The sequence below is a fragment of the Thalia democratica genome, chromosome 8, assembly GCF_965202585.1.
Source record: "Thalia democratica chromosome 8, ktThaDemo2.hap1.1, whole genome shotgun sequence".
Taxonomy (NCBI): Eukaryota; Metazoa; Chordata; class Thaliacea; order Salpida; family Salpidae; genus Thalia; species Thalia democratica.
This window is the reverse complement of record NC_139172.1, coordinates 19,074,236-19,099,250: the sequence shown is the minus strand read 5'-3', so window position 1 is coordinate 19,099,250 and position 25,015 is coordinate 19,074,236. Positions and strand designations below refer to the sequence as shown.

General features: G+C 29.8%; 1 protein-coding gene across 4 annotated transcripts in view; it reads left to right on the top strand.

The window, feature by feature from the left end:
* LOC145842201 (uncharacterized) overlaps nucleotides 1-24,579 on the top strand; it is a 65,780-nt gene extending 41,201 nt beyond the window's left edge. For all 4 annotated transcript variants that reach the window (XM_082949611.1, XM_082949610.1, XM_082949609.1 and 1 more), the window contains 44 exons: nucleotides 147-260; nucleotides 804-965; nucleotides 1,227-1,487; nucleotides 1,916-2,043; nucleotides 2,280-2,409; nucleotides 3,024-3,314; nucleotides 3,542-3,835; nucleotides 4,245-4,499; nucleotides 4,662-4,755; nucleotides 5,171-5,355; nucleotides 5,544-5,665; nucleotides 6,822-6,948; nucleotides 7,202-7,342; nucleotides 7,879-8,022; nucleotides 8,825-9,088; nucleotides 9,654-9,908; nucleotides 10,200-10,460; nucleotides 10,698-10,842; nucleotides 11,071-11,213; nucleotides 11,359-11,467; nucleotides 11,683-11,837; nucleotides 12,040-12,312; nucleotides 12,494-12,784; nucleotides 13,055-13,297; nucleotides 13,701-13,875; nucleotides 14,074-14,159; nucleotides 14,408-14,618; nucleotides 14,970-15,079; nucleotides 15,476-15,577; nucleotides 16,097-16,218; nucleotides 16,348-16,586; nucleotides 16,783-16,995; nucleotides 17,321-17,493; nucleotides 17,841-17,991; nucleotides 18,098-18,192; nucleotides 18,273-18,530; nucleotides 18,856-19,039; nucleotides 19,736-19,842; nucleotides 20,019-20,195; nucleotides 22,726-22,902; nucleotides 22,973-23,048; nucleotides 23,359-23,399; nucleotides 23,539-23,661; nucleotides 24,169-24,579. In XM_082949611.1, coding sequence (XP_082805737.1) covers nucleotides 147-260; nucleotides 804-965; nucleotides 1,227-1,487; nucleotides 1,916-2,043; nucleotides 2,280-2,409; nucleotides 3,024-3,314; nucleotides 3,542-3,835; nucleotides 4,245-4,499; nucleotides 4,662-4,755; nucleotides 5,171-5,355; nucleotides 5,544-5,665; nucleotides 6,822-6,948; nucleotides 7,202-7,342; nucleotides 7,879-8,022; nucleotides 8,825-9,088; nucleotides 9,654-9,908; nucleotides 10,200-10,460; nucleotides 10,698-10,842; nucleotides 11,071-11,213; nucleotides 11,359-11,467; nucleotides 11,683-11,837; nucleotides 12,040-12,312; nucleotides 12,494-12,784; nucleotides 13,055-13,297; nucleotides 13,701-13,875; nucleotides 14,074-14,159; nucleotides 14,408-14,618; nucleotides 14,970-15,079; nucleotides 15,476-15,577; nucleotides 16,097-16,218; nucleotides 16,348-16,586; nucleotides 16,783-16,995; nucleotides 17,321-17,493; nucleotides 17,841-17,991; nucleotides 18,098-18,192; nucleotides 18,273-18,530; nucleotides 18,856-19,039; nucleotides 19,736-19,842; nucleotides 20,019-20,195; nucleotides 22,726-22,902; nucleotides 22,973-23,048; nucleotides 23,359-23,399; nucleotides 23,539-23,660 — 7,406 coding nt within the window. In that variant the 3' untranslated portion in view covers nucleotide 23,661; nucleotides 24,169-24,579. The remainder of the gene's footprint in view (nucleotides 1-146; nucleotides 261-803; nucleotides 966-1,226; nucleotides 1,488-1,915; nucleotides 2,044-2,279; nucleotides 2,410-3,023; nucleotides 3,315-3,541; nucleotides 3,836-4,244; nucleotides 4,500-4,661; nucleotides 4,756-5,170; nucleotides 5,356-5,543; nucleotides 5,666-6,821; nucleotides 6,949-7,201; nucleotides 7,343-7,878; nucleotides 8,023-8,824; nucleotides 9,089-9,653; nucleotides 9,909-10,199; nucleotides 10,461-10,697; nucleotides 10,843-11,070; nucleotides 11,214-11,358; nucleotides 11,468-11,682; nucleotides 11,838-12,039; nucleotides 12,313-12,493; nucleotides 12,785-13,054; nucleotides 13,298-13,700; nucleotides 13,876-14,073; nucleotides 14,160-14,407; nucleotides 14,619-14,969; nucleotides 15,080-15,475; nucleotides 15,578-16,096; nucleotides 16,219-16,347; nucleotides 16,587-16,782; nucleotides 16,996-17,320; nucleotides 17,494-17,840; nucleotides 17,992-18,097; nucleotides 18,193-18,272; nucleotides 18,531-18,855; nucleotides 19,040-19,735; nucleotides 19,843-20,018; nucleotides 20,196-22,725; nucleotides 22,903-22,972; nucleotides 23,049-23,358; nucleotides 23,400-23,538; nucleotides 23,662-24,168) is intronic.
* Nucleotides 24,580-25,015: the final 436 nt, after the last annotated feature.

The window sequence follows — 25,015 nt, the reverse complement described above, 5'->3', positions numbered from 1 at the left end:
TTTTTGTTCACAGAAAAACAGATTTTTAAGCACAAATAAAGCTCGGTTAATTGATGATAATAAAATTAGTAACTCGTATCTACTCAAGCTCCAGATTTTTTGACAATAACAAAAATAAAAGAATAACAAAATACTTTTTTTAACAGCTGCAACGCAAGGACCTAGGTTAGAGCTTAGCGGAGAGACAGTAACAAGTTTTGATGTAATTTTCCAGTCTATCATAGGAGCAACAGGCTACAACATCTCGTACAACGAACTTGGTAAACATTTTCGTAAACATATGACTATTTATAAAAAAAAAACAAGCTTTAAAAGTTTTTAACAGATAACTATAACGGGCAAAGTAAATGTAGGTATGAAGAAAAAACTGTTTTTTTGTATATGTTATTTTAAATTCTTTATTAAATTTTACTCAAAAAAAAAAAATTTTTTTTGTGTTTGTTTTGTGTGCTTAGTATTGATTCAAAAACTATTAAAGCTATAAACATATTTTTTATGTTTAAGCATGTAATAATGAGTGTTAGGTTTAAATATTATAACATTAGTACATATGTGTACGAAAATTACTATTATTGCTAAAGGGTATTTACTTGTTGAAAATTAAGACTACACAGTTTGAGTTCTTAAAAAAAATTAGTTGGTAAAATATCTTTTATGTTTGATTTAAAATAGTACCGTACATTTTTTATCAAGCATGTGATGGAAAACAAGCTAACTATTGTACGAATAGTTTTTTAATATATTTTACACAAATTAAAATCTTATACACAAAAATAATGTATCTAAATCGTTTTTCCATGTAGGTGAAGATAGACAATATTTATTCATCGATTCTGTAACAAATCAGACTAACTACAACATCACTATTGAAAGTCTTAGTTCAGGAACATTTTACTTTGTCCAAATTCAAGCTCTATACGAAGCTGGAAGAAGTGAATTCGGCAGGAGCAGTAACACCGTTACAAGTAAAAAATAATTTCATAAATTATAAAATCTAATATGATTTAAAGATTAAAAGACTCAAACTACTTTGTCTTAAAACGTTAAAGATTATTCTTTTTTCAGACTGCATTAAAAAATAAATGAAAATTATACTTATTTATTCAAATTAATCAGTACAAAAATTTCAAAGTTTATATTGACTTTGTCATGTTTCACATACTAAAACAAATTACTTTTATTTTATGTATTAAATAACACAACTAAAAAAACATTTAATACCACAGTCCCAGCCTCTCCAGCATCTCTGAACTTCACCGTGGTTAACAACACGGTTGCGTCACAATGGGACGAGGTTATTGGTGTCGACAACTACCGAGTTACTTTAAGGGTTGCCACCACGTTAGAAGAAGTCGAAAGCACCAACACTTTCCGCGGGATGCCAACTTACACGTTTGAAAACTTGCTGTACGGAACAGAGTACGTTGTTACCGTGTGTGCTGTCAACTCGGCAGGAGAAAGATGCATATCTGAAAACTTCGAAACTGGTAAATTTCAATATTAGTTGTTGGTTTTTGCGTGCAATATTTTACTGACTGCATAATTTAAGTCGTTTTAAAGTTTTTTACAATTTATTTTTTTGATTACTTTGTAGGAAATTGATAAATTTAAAATGTTGATAAAAAAGTCGTAAAAAGTAGTTGTTTTAATTTTTAGCAAAGAATAAAAATGTTGTACTTTAAATAAGTTCATAAAGTTAAATTATTTCGTACATTTTAAACAACTAATCCAAATGAAAACATTTATTGATAAACTTTACATTTAAAAAACTATTAAAAAAATTCGTCAAACTTTTTAATACATTTAAAACAAAAAATAAAAATTAGTGCTAAAAATTTCTTAAATATAAAAACAACTATAAAAATATTTATTTAAAACACATATTTACTTTGATGATAACCTAACCTTATCTTAGACCGTCCTCAACCGTCTAACTTTGTTGTGACTGATGTTACGCAAACCTCTTTCAACCTCTTATTCGAAGTGGTCTCTGGTGCTATTGATTATTCAGCAGATGTTGAAAACGGCAGCATCCTATTTACTGTAAGTTTCTATAGTACAATTTTTTTTTTGTTCGAAAAAATATTTAATTTTAATTAGTTTAGTCAGATGAAGGTTATTTCGTTTTATATAAGTTAGCTTGATTTTTCATCGTTAAACATACAGTTAAGCCTTTTAATCTAAATATTATTAAAAATTTAAATTTTAATACATATATATAGTATAAAAAAAGTCATTTTTTTAATAAATATAGTTTTTTAAAAGATTTGTTTTTTTAGACGTTTAGAACTAACACATCTACCTTCAATTTACTTGATCTGTTGCCTGGAATCGAATATTCAGTCTATGTAACAGCTCGTTACTCCACAGGCGACAGTGAAAGAGTCCTTGCTGTGTCTCAAGTCACATGTAAGTATAGTGTAACCTCTATGATCATTTTGTTTTATAAAGCTTTTGTTAAAACTGTTTATATTTACCCCTAATAAATTTTAACGAAAAAAATATTGTAATACTCTCTTAAATTTTATTAGTAAAAAAATAGTTTAAAATTGATCTTAAAAAAGTTAAGACAATTAAAAAACTAATCATACACAAAAAGTACTGTAGAAAGTTTATAAAAGCTCTGTAACCTTTTTCAATTTCAAAAGTCAATACTTTAACTAAAGTTCTTATTCGTTTTACTGTAAGAGCTTCAGTAGTTTCATTGTATTTGTTGACTATTTCTGCGATTACCTGTCTTTCTTAGATTAAACTCTTTCAGAAAATAAAAAAATCGTAATGAATTTAGTTATTTCACAAAATCTTGTCTTTAGATTTATTTTCTGTACAAATGTTAGTAATTTTTTTTTAAGATTAAAAGTATTTTTTTATGAACTAACCGTGATACCTGCTCAAACGGTGTAAAAATTATTTATTGTTGGCTTAATTCAACCTAAATATATAAATAATTTAAATTTCGAGTTGTATTTTACTTTTTTGTTAATAAAAAAAACTATTTAACATTTTAAATAATTTCTAAACAGCACCACCGAGACCGAGCTCAGTACAATTAGAAAGAGTAGAAGTCGATTCTGCAGAGTTTTCTTGGCCTGCAGTGAGATCAGCCGACACATACTTTCTAACTGTTGAGTCAGCAAGCGAAGTTCTGGCTAACTTCACACTGAACGCCGATGATGCAAACAGCTTGTTTTTCACAACAACAAGCTTCAATTTTACTGAAGACACTTTACGAGCAGGCACAAACTACTCTCTGTCAATCACATCTTTTAACGAAGCTGGGTCAAGCGACAAGGCTTCTTTTGATTTCCAAACAAGTAAAGCCTTGATTTGTTAACTTTAAACTCCAATTTTATTTAATTTTTTTAAAAATAAGTTTAAATACAAAGCGTTGTTATAAATTTTTAAACTAAACAACTCTGTTTTGGTTAATGATTTGCAAGTAAAGTACACAAATTTTAAAAGCTTTAACGTATAAAAACGGTACAATAAATTTAATAATTTTAATGTTGAGTTCGAAAACAATTTGTATACTTCTTTAAAGGACCAAGCTCTCCCACAAACGTCAAACTCGAAAACATCACTCAAACTTCCGTCGAAGTCCAGTTTAACCAAACTGAAGGCAGCGTCGCGTATGTGGTGATGGCCCGCTCCTCTTCCAGTGACGTCGTCCAAGTCAGCGGAGAAATTGACCAATCAGAAGACGTGCAGCGAGTTCAGTTGTCCGGTTTGGAGGAAGGCACCGTTTACAACGTGACGGTTGCCGTGAGAGGCATAGACCAGGAAAACATTGGTCAGGCGGCAAGCGAACCTTCAGAGGTGGTCACTTTCACAACTGGTAAGCGTCTTTAAAGCTTTCAGATCATATTATTGCCAAAGTAAAAGGCTACATATAACTATAAACTAAAAAGTGCAACTTTGTTTCTGCACGAAAAATGATGGTAAAAGTAACAGTTTGTAGTTAGCGAAAAGTATCAATAAAAAAAGGTTTACTTAAACAACAAAATCTAACTTACAAACATTTATATAACTAATGCAAATTTAATGATACGAAAGTTTTATAAAGATTTAAGTTGCCGATTCTTTATCTGAAAACCTTTTAAAAAATCTCAAGCCTAGTATACGAATGTAAAATTCGTGTCGTGTTTTTCTTTTCTATTTGAAATGCATTTATCAAGCGGCTGTAGTTGTTTTTATAACTTAACTTTAACTAAAAATTTGTTTTTAAACTTGAATAAACTTTGCAGCTCCTCAAAACGTAATGAACTTCACGGCAATCGCAAGAACGAGCTCCTCACTGGAGTTCGAGTTCACTCCGCAGCCGAATGCAGTTTCGTACGCTTTCACCGTTCTTATGGGCAGCGATGTTTACCTCGACTACTCGGTCTTTGACTCCCCATTTTCGGTTTCCGGACTTCCGAGCGGGCAGGAATTTACTTTCACTTTACAAGCAGTCGGAGAATTCGGAAGAAGCTCAGTTGTATCGATCGTTAATTCAACAAGTAGTATTTTTTATTTGTCTTTTTTGATGTATCATTTTACAAGTCAAGCTTTTTAACCTTTGAAAATTCCAAGCTATTTTACGCTTGGATTGTTTTATGTGAAATAAAACACTGAAATATATTTTGAATAAAATGGTCACGTATCAACGTTTATTACAACAGGAGCAGTAAATCCAAGTTCATTCAGTGTAACCAATATTACTACTAATGATATCACAATACAATGGGAAACACCACGTTCAGCAACTCTTCTATTGTAATTTTTTTTTTTTTGATTTTTTGATAAAGTAAATGCATATTTTTTATCTAATACTTTAAAGTATCTTTATCTATTTCGTTCTGTTTTAAACTACAGTTTAGAAAAAAGAAAACAAAAATATAAACAAAATATCAACTTTATTTCCCATATGAAAGTAAATGTTTATGCTTCAAATGTTATTAATTTTTTAGTTTTAGCTCGAAAATTTAAACTTTAGCTTTATTTTTGGTTCTAAATATTTTATAAACTCGTGCATATGTTTTATTTTTATTTTTAATTTTTGAATCAAAAATTTTTATCAATGTTTGAAAAATTTATGACGATTAAACAAAAATGTTGTAACTTACCATTTATACACTTTATTTGTTTATAGATGTAATATTTCAATAAAATATTTTGTTTTTTAAAACAGCGGATACGATTTGCGTCTGATGGAAGCATCCACAGGAAGAAGGGTTGCCGAAAGTGCCGTTTTTAGCAGGACCAACTCGATAAGTTTCTCTTTGTTAGAAAGCGGTACTTCTTACACACTGACTGTAGCTACTTTTGACCAAGACGGCCCAATATCGAACCCGGGAGTATTTAATTTCACAACGTGTGCGTATGATAAAAATATTTTACACTAACTAAATCAGTTTTTCTTTAAACTATACAAATACGTTGTGCTTCATTAGAAATTTATTTTCTCAAAATAACTATTTTCTTTAGTAAAACATAAATAATTGTTCAAAATAAATTGTATACACTTGCATAAGTTAAGTGCTTTAAAATATTAAACATATCAGTGCCGGCAAGAGTACAAAACTTCACACTTGCAAATCAAACAAGCACGTCTTTAAGCTTCGTTTGGAGCCCAGTGTTTGGAGCTACTAATTACAAGTTGAATATTTCCAACGGAGTTTCTCAGGTAAGCAGGTGCAAATAACACCTGGTTTTATAAAAAAAAATATTTCATAAAATTGTTAAATTAATTGTAAGCGAAATATACAGCTGAAGCTATTCATTTATATGATACTTAAAACCTGTCTTAATAAATTAAAATTGCTAAAATCAAAGCTTTTGTTTTGTATAGCAGTGTAGATATCAACAACAGTTTATAAAACTGTCTATAAATATATTTTATTTCTTAAACTATAATGACAAAAGTTAGACGAATTTTAACTTGTTATAAATTGCTTCTATAATACGTTTATCGTTAACTTATAAAGCTAGGAAATATACTAGTTTATAAGATAATAAGTTTTATTCAAACAGTTTAGCGATGTATCAAATCACGTTTTATGTCAATGAACAACAATTGCCAATGCGCTTTTGTGACTTTTTAACGTTAAAATGAGCCAAAAATAAAACAACACAAGCTTTATATAAAGGAAATATTTTCATGCTCATTTGGATATTAATGCCTTCTGATAAACTTCAAATAAATATATATACTATTGTTAATTCGTTACTTTAAATTAATAATTAAAGTAAACGGTCATTTGTTTTATGTTAAAAATACTTATTTTTTCAATGAATTATAAGGATAAATACTCAAAAATAGTAAAAAAAATATAACGTACTTTTAATAATGCATTAAATTTTTATGCATAGTTATAAACAATCCAGTAATAATAAGCAGATAAATTCAAGTGTTTTTCTAAATAAAAAGAAATTAACGCTAATAAGGAAGGTCAAAGGAGCAGGTGTATAAAAAGAACTCTCGGTCATTGGTAAACCAAAAATATATACAGAACAAACATTACAATAAACGCTACTTCGACAAACGTTTTACTTAGTTTTCTAAAGTATTTTTTGTTTTAAGTTTTTAATAAACTTATTTAAGTTTCAACTGATAAAGCAAAGTAGTAAAAAAGTTGTAAGCGCAGAAACATATCAGCTTTAATTAAAACTAAGATATCAAAACATTTTACTTGAATATCCTTAATTATAAAAAATATATATCCGTATAGTTTTCTTTCTTGTCTGACCAATGTTAAGTTACATAAACATTCTCTTGCTACGGTATAACGTTTAAAGATAAACTATGTTAACTCGTGCATAATATTAATATTTGTCTTCAGGAAAATTATACTTCGTTTGAAAACATTACAATAGAAGGGTTGGAAAGTGGTTCAAGGTACTCCATAGTTATAATTGCCGAAAACGATTTTGGTTCTGGATTGGAACAATCGTTTATTACATATACAAGTTGGTTTATATTTTATTTTATATACTTCTGAGTCTATTTTAAAATACAATTAGTTGAAGAAAAGCTTTATTCAAATCAAAAATACTATACAGATGAAACATTTTTTAAGCGAGAACTAAACAAACTAAGCCTTTAACTAAAACTAGATAGTCAAACTAATTAAGCAACGGGAATTTGTATATTGTTTACAGTAAAAAAGTAGTAAAAATTATTAGCTTTCCAAGTTAACTAATAGCAAACAATTAAATACAGTTCAAGAACCGTTTGAAGCAACAGCGGTGTTGGAAGCTGCCACCAACTCCAGCTTTGACCTGCGTGTGGTGAACCCTCACGAGGGAGTTCATCATTACGTCATAAGGGCATCATCAAGCGAAGAGTCACGCGTTTCTGAAGGTAAATATACTGAAACGTCGCTCGATTATGTTGCTGTTTTACTGTAACTACTTTTGAATTAGCTTATGTAAAATATTTAAACTTAAAGCGCTTGATAAAGCATGAGTTCTAGTTTATAGGATGTAACGTAATACTAGGTTATTAATATGCACAAAATAAACAAAACATTGAAATTATATAATACCAAGTAGTTGAACAAATATTTTCCGGTTTTCATATATGTAAAAAATTACGAAATACTTACATGCAAGATTAGCTGTACATTTAAAATTTTTCAAATGTGTTCTACGCCCTGATTCCCAATCATGCGTTACATTTAAGGTTCAATACAACAGCCTTTAACAAGTAAAATAAGTACTCTTACTTTTCCTCACTTTTTATGTAACTTTCAGCTATTGACATTATATTTACATACAAAAGTATGAATATAAGCTTAAATTAACTTTAAAAAAAAAAAGATATATATTTTTTTTAAGTAAAAGTTTAAGTTTTTGTTTGCTAATAAAACGTGTAATAATTAAATAATATTATTTTAGCCGAATGCGAAGCTTCCCTGTCATCAGAGTTGAAATGTTCTGTTGTTGGTTTAATTGGAGGAACAAACCATAGTGTACAAGTAAGAGGTGTTTACAGCTCAGGTGCCTCGAGTAACTTCGGAGAAGCAAACACCTTTTCAACTGGTTAGTCCTTGCGACTTTGATTAAAAAATCTTAACTTTTCCTCAAGTATTGCTTATTTCCATGGGTTACTTTACTATTAATAATACTTGGCACAGTATAAGTGTGTAACTATTTTCAAGGTCCTATAATTAATTTGTAAGTTTTATAAGACTAGTATTAACAATGTTTAAAACTTCAAACTATCACAAACTAATTCAATAAAACTTTAAAATACAAAAAATATGTCAACAAAATGTTTTTCTAATTAAGCTTAGCAAGCATTATTTGAGATGCTTAACACATGAGTACCGTCAGTTGAAAGAGTATTTTTTAATAAACTAGTTTCATTTTTGATTTCTAGTTTTTACAAAAAATTGAATCATTTTCGTTATTTATATATTTACTGTTAAGTGTAAAGATAAAGTATCAAAAATTACTTAACTATCGCGACTTTCAATAACATTACAGGTTTTCAATTTTTAATTATAAAATAATAATAAAAAGATTTTGGAATTTTAATCGTAATTAGTATCTTTGAACAGCCTTTGATTTATTCTCTAAGCTGATATTTGAACAATTTTAATCAGTACTACTTAAGTATTAATTTTTTTAAACTAACACAAACTTTACATCTAAGCAAACGAAGTTTTAAAGTTGAATAACATTTATTAAAGAACTCAAATTTTAATCTTATTAAAGTTTGTTTCGTATAATGTTGAAACTAGTATTTACTTTTATGAAACAAGTTTATTTACTTAGCTTTATTTATAAATAACTAATATACACTAGATTAAAGCTATAATATATATTTTTTTAAATGCAGTTCCTGATAATCCGACGAATTTGAGAACGGTTTCATCTGACTTCTTCACCATACTGTCGTTTGAAAGTCCCTACGGAGCAACCTCATACGGTGTTTCCTTGTTCGGAGGGGAAGAACTTTTGAATGAAGTTGTGCTCAACGACACCAGTTACACGTTCATAAATCTGCAAAGCGGTACAGAATACAGAGCAGTTGTGAACGCTATTAAGTTGTTTGACAGCAGTTCGTTGACCTCTGGCAACGTTGACACCCAGTTTACTACCAGTTAGTTTCAAATTTGTAAAACATAGCAACAAAAGACTATACTGTCTTACTACGTCATTAATTGTTGTATGTATGATTTATTAGGTTCCCTTTTTTAACAATCAAAACCGTGTTTCAAATAAGGAACTAAAAATAATGATCTATTTAAATTTTTCAAACAGTTTCAACTCAATTTTAAACATCATGCACAATGGAAACGTTGTGTTAATGATAGGCTTGATTAAATAATTTAAATTGTTACGAGATACTGAAGCGTATCATGGTCGATAAAAGGAGAAAAAAATCTTTATAAATGATGCTTTATTTATAAACAAAACGATATTTTTTTATAATTTAAACGCTATTTCGATAATTCTCAAGTTTCTTTTTATAAACAAGTACGTTAGTCTATTTTTAAATTAAACCTAAACTAAACCTTATAATTGAAAAAAATTAAGCAACTTAAAGAAAAAAAGTTTAAAATTTTTTTATACAGTCATGAAAAAAAAATATCTAACAAATATCAACTAATCAAAGTGTTTAAAAAAGTTTATACAACTAATAACGTTTTTCATAAAACTTTTAGCACTCGCAGTCCCACAAGGCTTAGAAGTGACTGGTGTAACTTCAACTTCGATAAACATCACTTGGAGCCCAGTAGACGGTGCTACATCTTACATTGCTAGTGCTACCAGCGAAACCGGTGACGTGCTTTTGTGTGAATCAGACTCGCTTAACTGTCAATTTGATGTGCAACCATCAACTTCTTACCAATTGTCAGTTAGGGCAGTCTATTCTGCTGGAATTGGAAATTACAGTGAGAGCATAACCCAAGTTTCAGGTATTCACAGTTTTACCTTATAAAATGTATAAACATTTATTTTAAAGTAATCTAAATATCAATCAATACTTAACACACCGACAGCTTTGTATAGAGTTAAAAAAATGTTTATAACTTTTATTTATTAAAAGTTGCGTTGATATCTTCTTAAATTTTTCTAAATTCAAACATTTTTGATTCAAATACTAAAGTTATTTAAAAACGATCGGTAAAAAACACTACTTTACTGCTATTAAATGAAAAGTGAGGTTCTGAGCAAAGACTACTTAAATTAAACTAATTTTGTTTTAGGCCCTGCTCAGCCGGAAGGAGTAACAGCAATCGATGTTGATTTGAATGCGATTTCCTTTAACTGGCAACCAGTTAAGTACGCCACAAATTACACCGTGCAACTTAGAAATAGCACCAGTGAAGTTTTCCAAGATGTTGTTGAGGAAGTTGGGTTCACAGCAAGCGACTTAGAATCTGGAACTGTTTACAACTTAGTCGTAGTGCCTTTTATTGGTGAAATTCAGGGTACTATTCCATCAGAAACTATAAATCAAATAACTAGTTAGTTTTCTTATAGGTTTTAGACATTATTTTGACTTATTTATTTGTTAATTTTTCATTAAAATGTAATGCAGCATAAAATTTTTATAAAAACTAGTATACATACTTATTCAATTTTATTTTTTGTTCAATGCAACCCTTTATATCAATAGTTTAATATTAAAGACTATTTAATTCTGAAAAAAAAAGTTATACTATTTATTTTAAATCTTTAAAAACACCTGTCTATTAATACAGGACCGTTGCCTGTTCAATTTGCTGAGGATGCTGTTTCTGTGACACAGACTTCTATTACTTTAATTAAAAACAGACCAAAAGGTGTAAATGAGTACGATGTAACTATCAAACAGTCAGATACAGTTATTGCTACAGTAAAAAGAAAGTTAGATGTTAATTTTGTATATTTATGTTTTTTTACAAAGTTAAATTATAACATATTGTAAAACACCGAAGTCGGTTAAATGTTTAAAACTAAATCATTATGCTAAAAGTGAAGTTATAGTATAATTATTATGGTACATTTTTAAAACATAATTGTTTAAACATAGTTAATCATATAATCAAACATTTTTTGTTAAATAATCTATAAGTTTAAAAAACAATTTTTTAGCAACGTGATCAACACTTTCGACTTTGAAGATGGCATTCGAGCCGGTGTTTCATACCAGTTATGTGTAGTTGGAAAAACAGTTTCTGATGTATCTGTTGGTGTCAGGCAGTTCACAGAAGAGAACTGTATTAACGCTATAACTCGTAAGTTGACAAAATATTACCTGGTTTAATAAAAAGCTAATCGCTTCTTATATTTCTGCGTAAGCATATGAATCATAGTTTTACATAGAGCCTAATCAATTTAAGAAGGCGTAAAATATTTTTGATGTGATTTTATTGTTTTTAGAACCTGCAAATTCAAGTACTCCAACTAGAGTTTCAATTACTACGGACAGCGTTACTATCACATTTGAAGCTGCAGCCGGTGCAACATTTTATATTGTGCATGTTGAAGAGTTAGTTTGTTTAAAGTTTTTCATTTTTTTCGTAAAATAAAAAAAAAACATGTATGATTGTTTTTTTAGTTAAAAGGAATAAAAAGGTAGCTGATAAATTGTTTGATGGGCTATTTAAAAACTTTTTTAAATAAACAGTTTCAATGGCATTTCTTGTATCAACATGATGTTTTTGTTTATTAAAATGGCTTACAACTGATTTATAAAATTTACAGATCACTAAATGATTCAGTATCAAGAGATGTGAGCACCACATCCCTGGAAACCACTGTGACGTCACTCAGACCAGGCATCGCGTACTTGTTCAGCGTGACTGCTGTTGGTCTTTCAGGAAACAGTTTCGAAAGCGGGCAGATCGAAATCAGAACGAGTTTGTTTTTTTTTTGTGACTTAAATTGCAAAAAAAAGTTTTATTCTTATTTGATTAAACCAGCGAATACTTATTTAAGCTAAATACTGCTAAAATTTTGTTCGTTAAGGCCTAAAGCTACTTAACCTACTTAGATATTAGATACATCAAAAACTATTTTTTCACTACCACACAACAACTTAAACTTTTATTGCACGTTTAGGACCAACGCCGCCTGTTGTTTCCGTCACTGAGATAACTTCGACCTCCTTCTTTTTGTCGTGGGACTCGCTGCCTAACATCGATCTCAACATTTACGAGGTGAACGACGTGACGGCAGAAGAGGACGTGGTTGTTGCGAACGGCGTCGTGCCTTTCGTGGACGGCAACAGCGTTCGAGTCACTTCTCTCCAACCAGGAACCGCGTACCAAGTCGAAGTTGTTTCGACGGTGGTCGGCATACCGTCAGTGGCCGGACTTGCTAATTTGACGACCGGTAAGCTGGAGTTGTATTTTTTTTAGTATTTTTTATATCATCTAAATGTTAAAATTGACAAAACTTTAAAAGTAACTATTTGCAAGTAAACTCATACATGGCTTGAACATGCATGTCTTACTTTATTATAAAAATATCCATAAACTTTGATAAATAACCTTAGTTTTATATTTATACACAGTTCCTTCGGCACCTTCATTTGTCAGTGTTTCTTTGCAAACTGCCAGCTCGGTCGGCATTCAGTGGGCATCAGTCAAAGGTGCATCCGAATACTCTGTAAGGTACAGCGCCTCCGTAGTTGATGCAGGCACTGACGAGTCCTCTGGCGCAGAAGCAATTGAAGTAAGAGTTGATGCAGACACTAACGAGTTCAGAGCCGAGGGTCTCGAGCCAAGCACTCTGTACACTTTTAAAGTTTCTGCAAGTAACGAAGCTGGAGACAGCGGTAGAACTTCAACTAGTGTCTACACAGGTTATCTTTTATACTTTTTGCAAGATTTAGTTTTTTTTTTTTAATTTCAATTAGTATTTTTCAAGTTTTATCTTTTTAGTTAGAAATTATTGTGTGTTAGTTATTTAAATTATTTTAAACATACTTTAAAAGTTTTATATTAAAACGATTTCTGTATACTGTATAAGTAAAATTAAGTTTTAATTTTTTTTATGGTTGTCAGAAATTAAAACTTACCTAAAACTACAACGTAAATGACGTTTAAGTAATAATTAAATTTCATTCAAATAGTAATTGTCGGAGGACCATCTGTTTCTGTGACTTCTGTTAGCACAAACGAAATATCGGTAACAATCAGTGAGGTCTCTGGTGCTGTGTCTTATGTAGTAAATGTGAACGGAGATGAATTGGCGCAAGAAGACGCCAGTGTTGTACTGTCGAGCCTATCTTCGGGTACAGAATACGTTGTTTCAGCTAAGGCTATTTACAATGCCGGAGCCAGCGAATTTGGTTTGGCAGAAACCGTTCACACTGGTTAGTATAGTTTATTTATTAAGCTTATTATGGTTTTTTGCATTAGTAGTATAAACCATGGGTTGTTTTTTTAATTAAATACATTATCCGACAAAGTAACAAACTTTTAATAGTGTTTCTGCTCATAATTAAAAATGTATTAGGTGAAGCTTTTACTTACAATAATAAGTACTTTTTTACTTTCTTTGTATAACTTATCTTTTTTATTCTTATCTTAGTAAAAGCTATTAATAAGTTGTTTTTTTTTATTATATTAAGTTCATTTTTCAGTTAACTTATATTTCTTAATTATAAAAAATAAAAAACTAAGTCAAGCTTTAATCTATTTTCATCAGTTATTTTTATCAACTTAGCTTAAAAACAGTTTTATGATGCTTATAACCCCTTTTCTAAATTACAACAGTAACGGACCCTGTGCAACTGACTCTGATGTCATCTTCCGTTGACAGCGGAATCACAATCGCAGTTGTCCTGCCAATGGGAGCCCTCCCAATTACCGTCGAAGGAGTTGAAGGGGGAGTTGTTGATTTCTCGCAAACTTTGGAAACAACCAGCACTATAATTTTCACTAATGCTAGGTTAGTTGGGTTATAAAGTTTACATACAGTGGTTTGTTTATTTTTTGTTTATTACCGCACTAGTATGGCAAGTATCACCTTGTATTTTTTTTTGTAAATTACATAAGAAAACTAGTTACAACTCAAACAATAATAAAAGAATTATCTATGCACAATTTTTTTCTAGTTTTTATAAATAAACTGACTACTACTATTCAGGTTAAACACTGTTTACACATTTTCGACCCAAGCTGTTAACGCTGATGGAAGAGTAAGCGAGCCGACTGAACTTGTCGTAGAAACAGGTTACACAACTATAATGATATTATAATAATATTATTTTATCATCTATTACTTACAACCTTCTTCAAAGTGTAGATATAAAAAGATTATATGCATTTATTATAAATTTTTGTTATATAAGTCATCGTAAAATTTTAACAAAACTTTTTATTAAAAGATGAAAATAACTTTTCATTTAATTTAGAAATAATCAAACGTTTTGATATTTAAAACATTGCACAATAAGCAATTAAATTAAAAAAAATTAAAGGTCCGGTAAAGAGCTTCACACTTGAGGTTACTGTCAGTGCTTCGGAGATTGGAAGCTACATTTCTGCATACAGAAATACAAGCTCGCCTGAATATGCTGCCTTGCAATCTCAGGTAGTAGAAGAGCTTTCCAACGCTTACTCTGCTGCCAATGGTTTCTCTAACGTACAAATCGTAGAGTTTTGGCAAGATGGCGATAACACAGTTGCATGGTGAATACTAGTTTTTTTGAATGTCGTTTTTTGATAGATGCTTTTGCTAAAGAAACAAAGTTTACTTATGAAAATTATTTTCAAAATTAATCAAAAACCTGTCTGAATAAACCAAACAATAGTCGATAGTAATTTTTATATGTAAGATACAAAGTTAGATATTATACGAACTAATTTAAAATTATATAAGTAATTTTTTTATAAAATTAAACCTATTTTTTAATTTTGGTTATAAAGAGGTTGTGTTTGATTTCTAACTAAAGTAATATGTTTTTTTATACAAATATCATGATATCTTATAAGTTTTACTACGTAATTAAGCAAAGTTAAAAATTAAACAAAAACAAATAGGCATCAAGTGTTTTCTGATCGTGTTATTGCAAGTTCAGAGCTGTTTGTCAATGAATTCAAGAACAGTTCTGACTTTAACAGAGAATTGTTTGTTGGATCACCTACTGCCAGTAAGCACAAGGAATTATTATCGTTATTAAGCTATTAATGTAAAACTAGTATGTAAATACTTGAACAAAAAAAACCTTTAATAGGTAGTTTAGAAAAATTGTCTTATCAAAATATTTTTTTGAAAAGTACAAGCTTTACAACTTTTATTTAGTTTTTTTATAGTTTAAACACTTCACACTTTAACTATAATGATATCACCATTCATCATCTACACGTTTAGAAAAGTACTATTCTAAACCGTATATGACAATGTATCAAAATTTTCAGTTTTAAAAAATGATTGATCAAAATACAATAAAAACCTCTGAATTTTCAAAACAAACCAGAAATAGTTCAGAAACTAAGCTATTATGCACGTATTATAACCAAAAACTGATAACTAATAAATTTAACAGACCTGAACCAATGTCTCACAACGCCATGTCCGACCACAGCTGCTTGTACTGACTTGTTGGTTGGATTTGAATGTACTTGTACAGCCGGATTTGTTTATGATGGTTTGTTGTTTTGTTGTTAAACTAAAACTTTCAAGTTTGCTTTCGTTCTTTCAGTTGATCAATATTTTAATCGTGAAACTTAAGTTTTGTGAAAAAAGTTTTTTTTGTTTTGTAAAGCAGAATTTAAAGCAAATAGCATGACATATAAATTACTCAATTTAACCTTTAGTTAGGAAATCAAGTAAGCCGTATCCGGGGTCAGAACAAAAGCCAATTCACTACTATTTCAGACAGTTGTACAGTTTTAAATATCAAATCAAAAAGGCTATAATATAGCTCATAAACAATCTGTCAAGTGACAGAACCAAACCGTTTTTAACATCTGTTTATTTTATTGTATTGAAAATGTCTAATAAATTGATTTGTAAATGGTAGTTCGGTTTGTATTTCACTTGACAGATTGTTTATGAGCTATATTATAGCCTTTTCAATTTAACCTTTTATCGAAAGAAATTTCCATGAAATACTATTTGAAATTGATTATTAAATTACATTTTTAAAAATATAATACCAAAACAGGAACTTCTTGCTTGAACGTAAACGAGTGTCTAGCGTCGCCGTGCGGAGAAAATTCTGGTTGCATTGACACCGAAGGCAGTTTCTTGTGCAGATGCATAAGTGGCTATAATAAACTCGACAATGTTAGTATTTTCCAATTCAATTAAAACAGTATGTAAATACTAAAGCTTAAAAAAGAGATATTTTTTGACAAAAAAAAATTTGCTTACTAATTTTCAGTAGATTTTTTTTACTATTAACTACCATCAAAGGTCTGCGTGAGCGTAGACGAATGTTCTTCCTCATCGCTCAACGATTGCGACAACAACGCCGCTTGCACCGACACCGAGGGAAGCTACACGTGCGCCTGCCTGGACGGCTTCGAAGGCGACGGGCTGACCTGCACGAACATCGACGAGTGCCTGGACCCGGCGCTGAACAACTGCGACAACAACGCAGATTGCCAGGACCTCGCTCCAGGATTCTCGTGCACATGCAAGGCGGGCTTCAGGTACATATGAAGCAACAGTTTTGTTGAGCTAATAGTTATATTGTAAACCACTTTCTGTGTTGGTTTGTTTTACGTTGAAGTTGTTACTATATCGGATTTAGTGTTGTCTCAGTCAAATTACTAAACAATAATCAGCTTAGAAAACTTTAAATAATTTAACTACCGAATGATTTGTCAATATACGTACTAAACACAGCGGTGACGGAGTTTCATGTATTGACGTCGACGAATGCAGTTCGCCCACTCTTAACAACTGCGATAGCAACGCTGCGTGCTCGAACGTAATTGGAGGATTCACTTGCGCTTGCAACACTGGTTACCAAGGAAACGGTGTCGAGTGTACGGACGTCAACGAATGCGATGCGTCACCATGCGGAACCTCGGCCGAGTGCGCCAACACTGACGGAAGGTATTTTTTATAAAGTCATATGAAAAAAATAATTTGTATTTTAACCAGCAACTTTCTTTAATTAAAAAATTATATTCTTAATACACTAACATACGCATTAATATATTTCAATTTCTGAGTACAAAAGCATAGAATATTTCTATTATGGTTTTAAATTTCTGTTTTGTTTTTATTTTAAACTATTTGTGGTTTTTATTGAAACAAAACTTTATAGCTGAATATTAATTGTTTGTATTTGCATTAAATACTTTTTAGATCTTTCCTTAGAAACAATGCAGTAATATATTTTACAACAATAATAAATGGTTGTAACTTGTTTTAATAGCTTTGTATGTTCGTGCCCAAGTGGTTACCAAGGAAACCCACTGGTGTCATGTGTGGATATTGACGAGTGTGGTACCGACTTGTGCAGTGTCAACGCAAACTGTGAGAACAGCCCGGGATCGTTCACTTGCGCCTGCAAAGGCGGTTTTGTTGGTGACGGTAGCAGCTGTTTCGGTACGTTGTTTAACTTATGATAGTTTTTGATCAAATTGAATTTTTAAAACAATATGAAGTTATTAACATTTGCACCATAAGAATTAAAAACTTATTTTTATCATGCAAAAATACTTCATTGAAATAGTTTTAACTTTTTATTATTTTTAACAAATTTAACTTTTGCTAGTTTTATTAATTTTAATAAATATTTTCATTAGTTTTTTTTTTTAAGAATATTTATAGTTAAGAGTTTTATTATTACATTTATTATAAACATGTAAAAACAAAGTTATAAATGGTTTATCTTAATTGGTATACTTTTCAATTATACGTTACTGTAGTTTTTTTAAAATTACAAATTACAGCGACGCAGAAGGTTTACTTGACACTTGCAAGCGGTTGTTCTTTGATTGATCCAACACAGGAGTCTGTAGTTGCAGAGATAAACGCAAACTTTGGAGGAGCAGCAACTGTGCAGACGTTTGAAGGATTTGACGGCGATAATGAGTTTGCTGTGTAAGTTTATGGAGTCGTTAGACTTGTAATATACATTCATATTAAACAAAAAAATAGATATAACATTTTTCTAAAAACACCGTCCATTTTTTTCTTTTTTTAACAGAGTTACACTGGTTTCAACATCTGAATTTACTACTGATTTAATTTCATTATTCGATGGATCAGCTTCAGGAATCTGTTATACAAACCCGCAAAGCAGTTAGTAAAATACTTAATTTTTTTTGTAGTTAAAAACTTAACTTTTTTCACCACTAACTAATACTTAAATTTTGTACTAGTACCACCAGAGAACCCTTGCGGAGCTAACCCATGCGGTGCAAACGCGCAATGTACCAACTTGGGAGTGTTGGTCCAAAGTGCACAGTGCGCATGCGCTCCAGGCTACATCGGAAATCCCCCAACAGAAGAATGCGAGTTCATTCCACTGTGTTCTTCGAGCCCTTGCGACAGCAGAGCCGCGTGCACTGACGTTTCAACGGAAGAGTTCACTTGTACCTGTGAGGACGGCCTTGTTGGTGACGGGCTCACTTGTAGCTGTAAGTTTTTAGGGTTTGATTTAAACTTATAACGAAACTTATAGGAAAGCTAACTAGATATTTTGAAACTATTTTAACAAAATGTCAACTATATTATTTTTATTACTGTATCATCGAGAGTTTTAGAACGACTTTTTGTTTAAATTTTTGACTCAAGGAAAACTATTTAAGTTTTTAATTTATTTCATTTAGCATCTAAATTAGCCGTAGGTTCTACATCAATCCACTAGTTCTAGTGGAAACCAAATGCTATAAAAGTTTATAAAATATGGTCTATTTTAAGGAAAACAAAAACTTTTACTATTAAGTTTTTTCGTAACAACAGCCGCGTTTGACCTCCAGTTAACACTGAACGATGGTATTGAGTTCAATGAAGACCTTCTTAATGCTTCATCAGAGGCGTATATTAACTTGAAAGCTCAAGTTCTCGCCCAGCTTGCAATGAAGTATGCAGGTTTGCCAGTTACATTTGTCATCGTGTCTTTCCAGCAAGGATCAGTTCTTGTTAAGTAAGTTGTTTTTGCTATATTAAAGATTAGTTTTATACTTTTTATAGGTAAATTTTGATATACTAAAAAAGGATATTTATAAAAGCAATTCTTTTTAGATAGCACCAAGTCGGGCTCATTTAACTTTTGTTTTAAAATGATAATAACTTGATCAAAGCAAGGGTTGGAAAAGTAAGGTCCACAACTTATTATTTAGTTTCGCAATAGACGTTTGTTTAAAAAAAACACCTAGTTAGTTCTTTTAAGTTTGAAACTAGTAAATATGACAGCAAAAAAATTTTTGAGTAAATGAATTGTATAAAATCTCATTGTTAAAAAGCTAAAACTGATTGGTTGTTTTTTTTTTTAATTTAATTTGTTATACAAATTACAAAAGTATGACGTTCGCAAATAACCAAGCAAATAACCGAGTCTCTTAACTCGGTCTATTACTTGTAGAAGGCCGCCGACAGCGTATCTAAATTTATACTTACTAAGCGTATTTTGAATAAATGTATATAACGTAAAATATGGTAAGGTTTAAATAAATAACTATTAGATATAAACTGTTGTTTTTTAATTAAGAATTATTTGAAAACATTTTACAAAGCCAAAAAATACAGTGCATTTCTACAAACTATGTTCACGTATATAAACTTTTACAAACCAAAAACTCACAAAATTTTATGTCTAATAGTTGTTATTAAACATTCACAGTATTCAAGCACTGTCAGACCCAAGCTCACCAGTAGGTGCAGAAGAACTCTTAAGAAACTTCAATGATACTCAAGGTGAACCAGGATATTTCAGGGATACAGTTATTGGTAAGTATTTAAGTTTTTATTTCTACTTTAACTTTAGTAATAAAGGTTTTTCAAAATAAACTATGTATACATATGTATTTATTTAGTTTTAACTTTAGAAAGTTATCCAAAATATGTAAAGTTTAAATGTTTGAAATCATGTTACATTTATGAAACTGACTTTTAACTCATATTAGTGGATGAACCATGTATGACGGCAGCATGCCCCGATCAATCAGTTTGCAATGCGACTTCAGACACCACTTACGATTGCCCGTGTAATGATGGGTATTCAGGAAGTGAGTGTACTGATGTGGATGAATGTGCAGCTGATCCTTCCCCATGCGATCAGATATGCACCAACACTGTCGGAGGTTTAAACACTTGCTTTATATTTTTCACTTTGAAAATTTTAACTTTTAAGTTATTGGGTAATAATTAACTTTTTGTCTTTAAATATTCCTTTTATTTATTAAATTATTATTATTATTAAGTTTATTGTCCAACGAAGGACCTAGGCATTAAAACCTAAGCCACTTAAACTGAAAGACACTAACATAAAAAGAAAAAACAAATTACAGTGATTAAATAAACATAAACATAAAACTTATACAAGGCAGAAACTGAATAAATTAAAACTTTCACAACCAAATATTCAACAATTCCAAAGTCACCAATCTCCAATTATACGTTCCAAAGCAACAAATTCCTGTAACAAGCATTTCTGTCAAATCTTCAGAAGCTGTCTTCATCTTGCAGAACATTCATCTCAGCTACTATTTGCCACTCGTTATGACGGCAAATTCAGTCAAAAATCACTTCAAAAATTTGGCAGCAACAGTTCACAAATCTAGCTTAGGAATCAACTGAATATTCAATTATTTCAAAATCTAAAGCCCAAAGCACATTAACAACAGCCCTTCCAAAAAATCAAAGTTGAAAAGTACCTAAAATCTATAAGTGAAAGGTGTAACTTACAGATTAAACTACCAATAAACTACATACCACACACCAAATCAATGGATAAAGAGATGAACAAAACTAATCACTTATAAATTTTACTGGTAAATATTTTATTTAAATCAAATCTTTTTAAGTTTGGTCGAAAATGTTTAAGATTTTTGCACGATACTAGTTCATTTGGAAGTTTGTTCCACATTTTTACCGAACGATAGAAAAAAGATTTGTGCCAACCAACATAGTTGAAATGATATTTGCATGTATATTTTCTATTATTACCTCTGAGTGAGTAATTATTTTCATAAGGTTTAAAGAAAGTTTGAGAATCAATAGTAGTTTCATTGTTAATCAGTTTAAAAAAAGTAATTAGATCAAATTCAAGTCTTCTGTACTCTAAAGTTTTTATATTAAGCTTTGTTAGTCTGTCTATGTAAGACGTATATGAAATGTTGCACCGATTAAAGATTAATCTCTTAAATTTTTTTTGAATAGATTCTAGTTGGTTGATGTCTTTTATAGAATATGGAGACCATAAAGGTGTGTTGTATTCCATCTTAGGACGGATGTAAACTAGGTACAGTTTCTTGAGAATTACCAAATCCGTAGATATAAAGCTTTTTAGAACTTGAAAAGATAAAATTGATGCATTACGGTAAATAAAGTTAATATGATGGTTCCATTTCAAATTATCTGAAATAAAAATTCCAAGGTCTTTAAATACCTCAGTTTTAGGTAAGATTGCATTGTTTATTTTAAAATCAAACGCTGGAATAGGTGTACTTTTGCGAATATTCAAAACATGACATTTGCTGGGATTTAGGTTTAATCTCCTTTCTTTTAACCAATAGTAGATTTTATCTAAAGATTTTTGTAAAACTAAGTTAGATTGGCTAAATATTTTTGTGTCGTCTGCAAAAAGCTTAATGTTGCTATTAGAGTCAACCTCTAAGGCTATATCATTTATATAAATTATAAATAACAGTGGACCTATAACCCCTCCTTGCGGAACTCCACTAAAAATTGGTAAGGATTCTGAAAACGTGTTACCGATAACTACTCTTTGTGTTCTTTCCTGAAGAAATTCTTTGAACCATTCAACTAGATTTCTATTAATTTTGTATTGAGATAAAGTTTTAATTAACTTAAAATGAGAGACAGAGTCAAACGCTTTCTAAATGTCTGTATAAATTACATTGATAGATTTATTGGTAAAAAAAGATACTAACCATGAATGAAGGCAATCCAATAATTGAATACATGAAGTTCGTTTAGGAAGAAAACCAAATTGTTTCGGAGAAATAAGATTATTTAAGAAAAGATGATTAAGTATTTTTTAATGAAATTATATGTTCAAAAGATCTGCAAAAGCTACTAGTTAGTGAAATTGGTCTATAGTTTAATGGATTATTTTTGTTTCCTTTTTTGAATATTGGTATAATATAAGATATTTTTCATTGCCTTGGTATAAAAGATATTGCTAAAGAGCAATTAAAAATTAACGAGATTGGGAAAATGAGAAAGCTGATAATTCGTTTCAAAAAATACGAAGGTATATTTTCTGCTGTTCTGAGTATTTTATCTTTTAAATGATTTACAGATTCAAGTATTTCATTATTACTAATAAAAAAATCCTGCATTTCAGGACAACTCTTATCAATAAGTATAAAATGTTCATCTTCATAATCTTAGCTACATCATTTGTTAGTGATGTTCTGAGAACGTTTTTTTTTTAGTTAACTGCTACTTATGTATTATCTTTTCAAGAATACCTTTAGTTTAGTTATAGTCGTCTTGCTTAAATGAGTAATTTTAATTATGTTGGTTTCTAGTTCTAATAATTTTACTTTTTGTCATCAAGTATAATTTGTTTTAGACTTTTAAATAACCTAAAAAAATAACTATAACAAAGTACTACTAATACTTTATCAAATATTTCGAATAAAGGTTTCGAATGTTCGTGTAACGCTGGATATGACTTATTTGGTACAAGCGAGTGTGTAAACGTAAATGAATGCTTAGATAATCCATGTCTATCTGGCCAGAACTGCTTCGACACGATTGGTAGTTACACCTGCCAATGTCCGCCCGGTACAACTGTTCAAGAGAATGAAACTTGTATAGGTAGTTTTAACAACATTTAAGATTTTTTTAGTTTAAGACAATTTTTATTAAATATGAAACAAAATTACAGACCAATGCAGTAATGATTATTGTCTGAATGGAGCAACTTGCACTCCTACTAATACAACTGGAAACCCTGTTTGCACGTGAGTTTATGAAAACTTTATTTTTGGTGGCTTCCTTAGTTTATAAATTCTCTCGTACTAAGGAATTTTTCTGTGTAAGATTAAAAGTAAAAAAAAATGTTTGGTCAGGTTTTCCATTTACAAAACGTAAGAGTTTTAAATGAAAAATACTTAGATGTAGCCTTAATACTATAAAAAAGTACATAAATAATCTGTTTTCAGAGAGCTAAAATGTTTAATACTATTGAGTGCATATTTTAAGTAAGCACTTAATTTGAAATTTTTCTACTAAAGTACTTAAACACTTTTTAAATTTACTAAAAATTTTTAGATGCACACTTATGTATGATGGTCCGCAGTGTGAAGATTTTTGTGAGTTTTTTGAATATCTAGAATTTATATTTAATGATCGACTAAAAACGGGTATACTTTTAAATAAATTTTATCGTAAATTAGTCTGAATTTTTCACTAAAGACAAAACAAAACACTAAAACATTTTTTATAACACAGCACGATTGAGGACGATCTTGATAGTTGTCGGAGTCATCGGAGGAGTTCTACTTATCGCTCTTATATGTGTCACAGTATGTCTTATTAGAAAAAGGAGACAAAGGAAAATGAATTTGGCTTAAGGTTATTTTTTATTGCTTAATTAGACTAATTAAACTTTAAAAAAGTTAAAAGTATGAAGTACTATGATACTTACTTTTTTTTAATTTTGTTGAAGTTAAAATTTTCAAAGTGCATTTATTACAATTGCTATAATGTATAAATCATAAGAAAGTAAAATCAATTTGCAAGGTATGATTTATTAAAAAAAACTACTTTCTGAATTTCAGTGTTTACATACAAAGTTATTTGTTTATAAAATTTGTCAACATTTTTGATAGTTTTTCCTAATGATTCCAATATGATGGTAAACCCCTTTATAAAGATTCAATATAAAGAAAGCACAACTATTTGATGATATTTACTTTAAATAAGGGTTTAATATATAGTTTACTAAACTTTATGATTTTAAGTAGCTTTCTAATGTATCAAAAAAATCTATATAATTTGTTTTGCTTCATAAAAACTATCTTAAAAATAAAAATAAAATAAATTTATTAGACAATTATTAACAACGCTATATCAATTTAGGTGGGAGAAGTTGAAAATAAAATTTTATCGCTAAACTATTTCTACCTAAATTGCAAGTAAGAGTTGGAGGCAATTGCAGCATATGAGAACTCTTCTTGTAAACTTTTAATATGCACGAGTTTTATACAGTTGTTTTTATCCCGCCAAAACTCATTATGTTGTTTATTTAACATGTTCTAGTAAATTTTTTAACTATGTTTTTTATTTCTTTTATTATTGGCCTTTGAAGTTTATGGTTTCTTCAAATAAGTTTGACAACAACACGAAAGTGTTTTTTAGTTTTTTTTTTTGCATTAACCTGCCACTTTATTTTTATTGCTAGCTCAAACCGTTTTTTTTTTATTACAAACACTCTAAATATTGTATATTGTTAAAAAACTGTACAACATTAATAATTTCAATAAACTAAAACAAAATTAAATGTTTGTCATAGCATATTTTCAAATACTAAATATAAGTAACATACTATCATTTAATTTAAGAAATAAATAAAAAACGTGATTTTTAAACGTGTAAAAGTTTTTTAAAAAACTATAAGCAGGTTTATCAAAAGATAAAAGTTCTAATAATTTATAATTTCTGATAAGTGTTTATTACAAATTGGAAGGAAGCAATATGTAAGTGTTTTTTTACGTAATAAAATATTAAAGACCTCAGAAATCTATTACCTGATATTTTTAAGTATATCTATCAACGCTAAGCCCTTTGGTAGTGCAATTTAATCCTAAACTATGTGTTTACCTTCATTAATACGTCAGTCTTTTGTAACTTATCAGGAACCATCCAAAAATAGTTTTTAAAAGATCTCAAAATACATCTAAAGCTAGTGCGTATAAAAAATATAAAA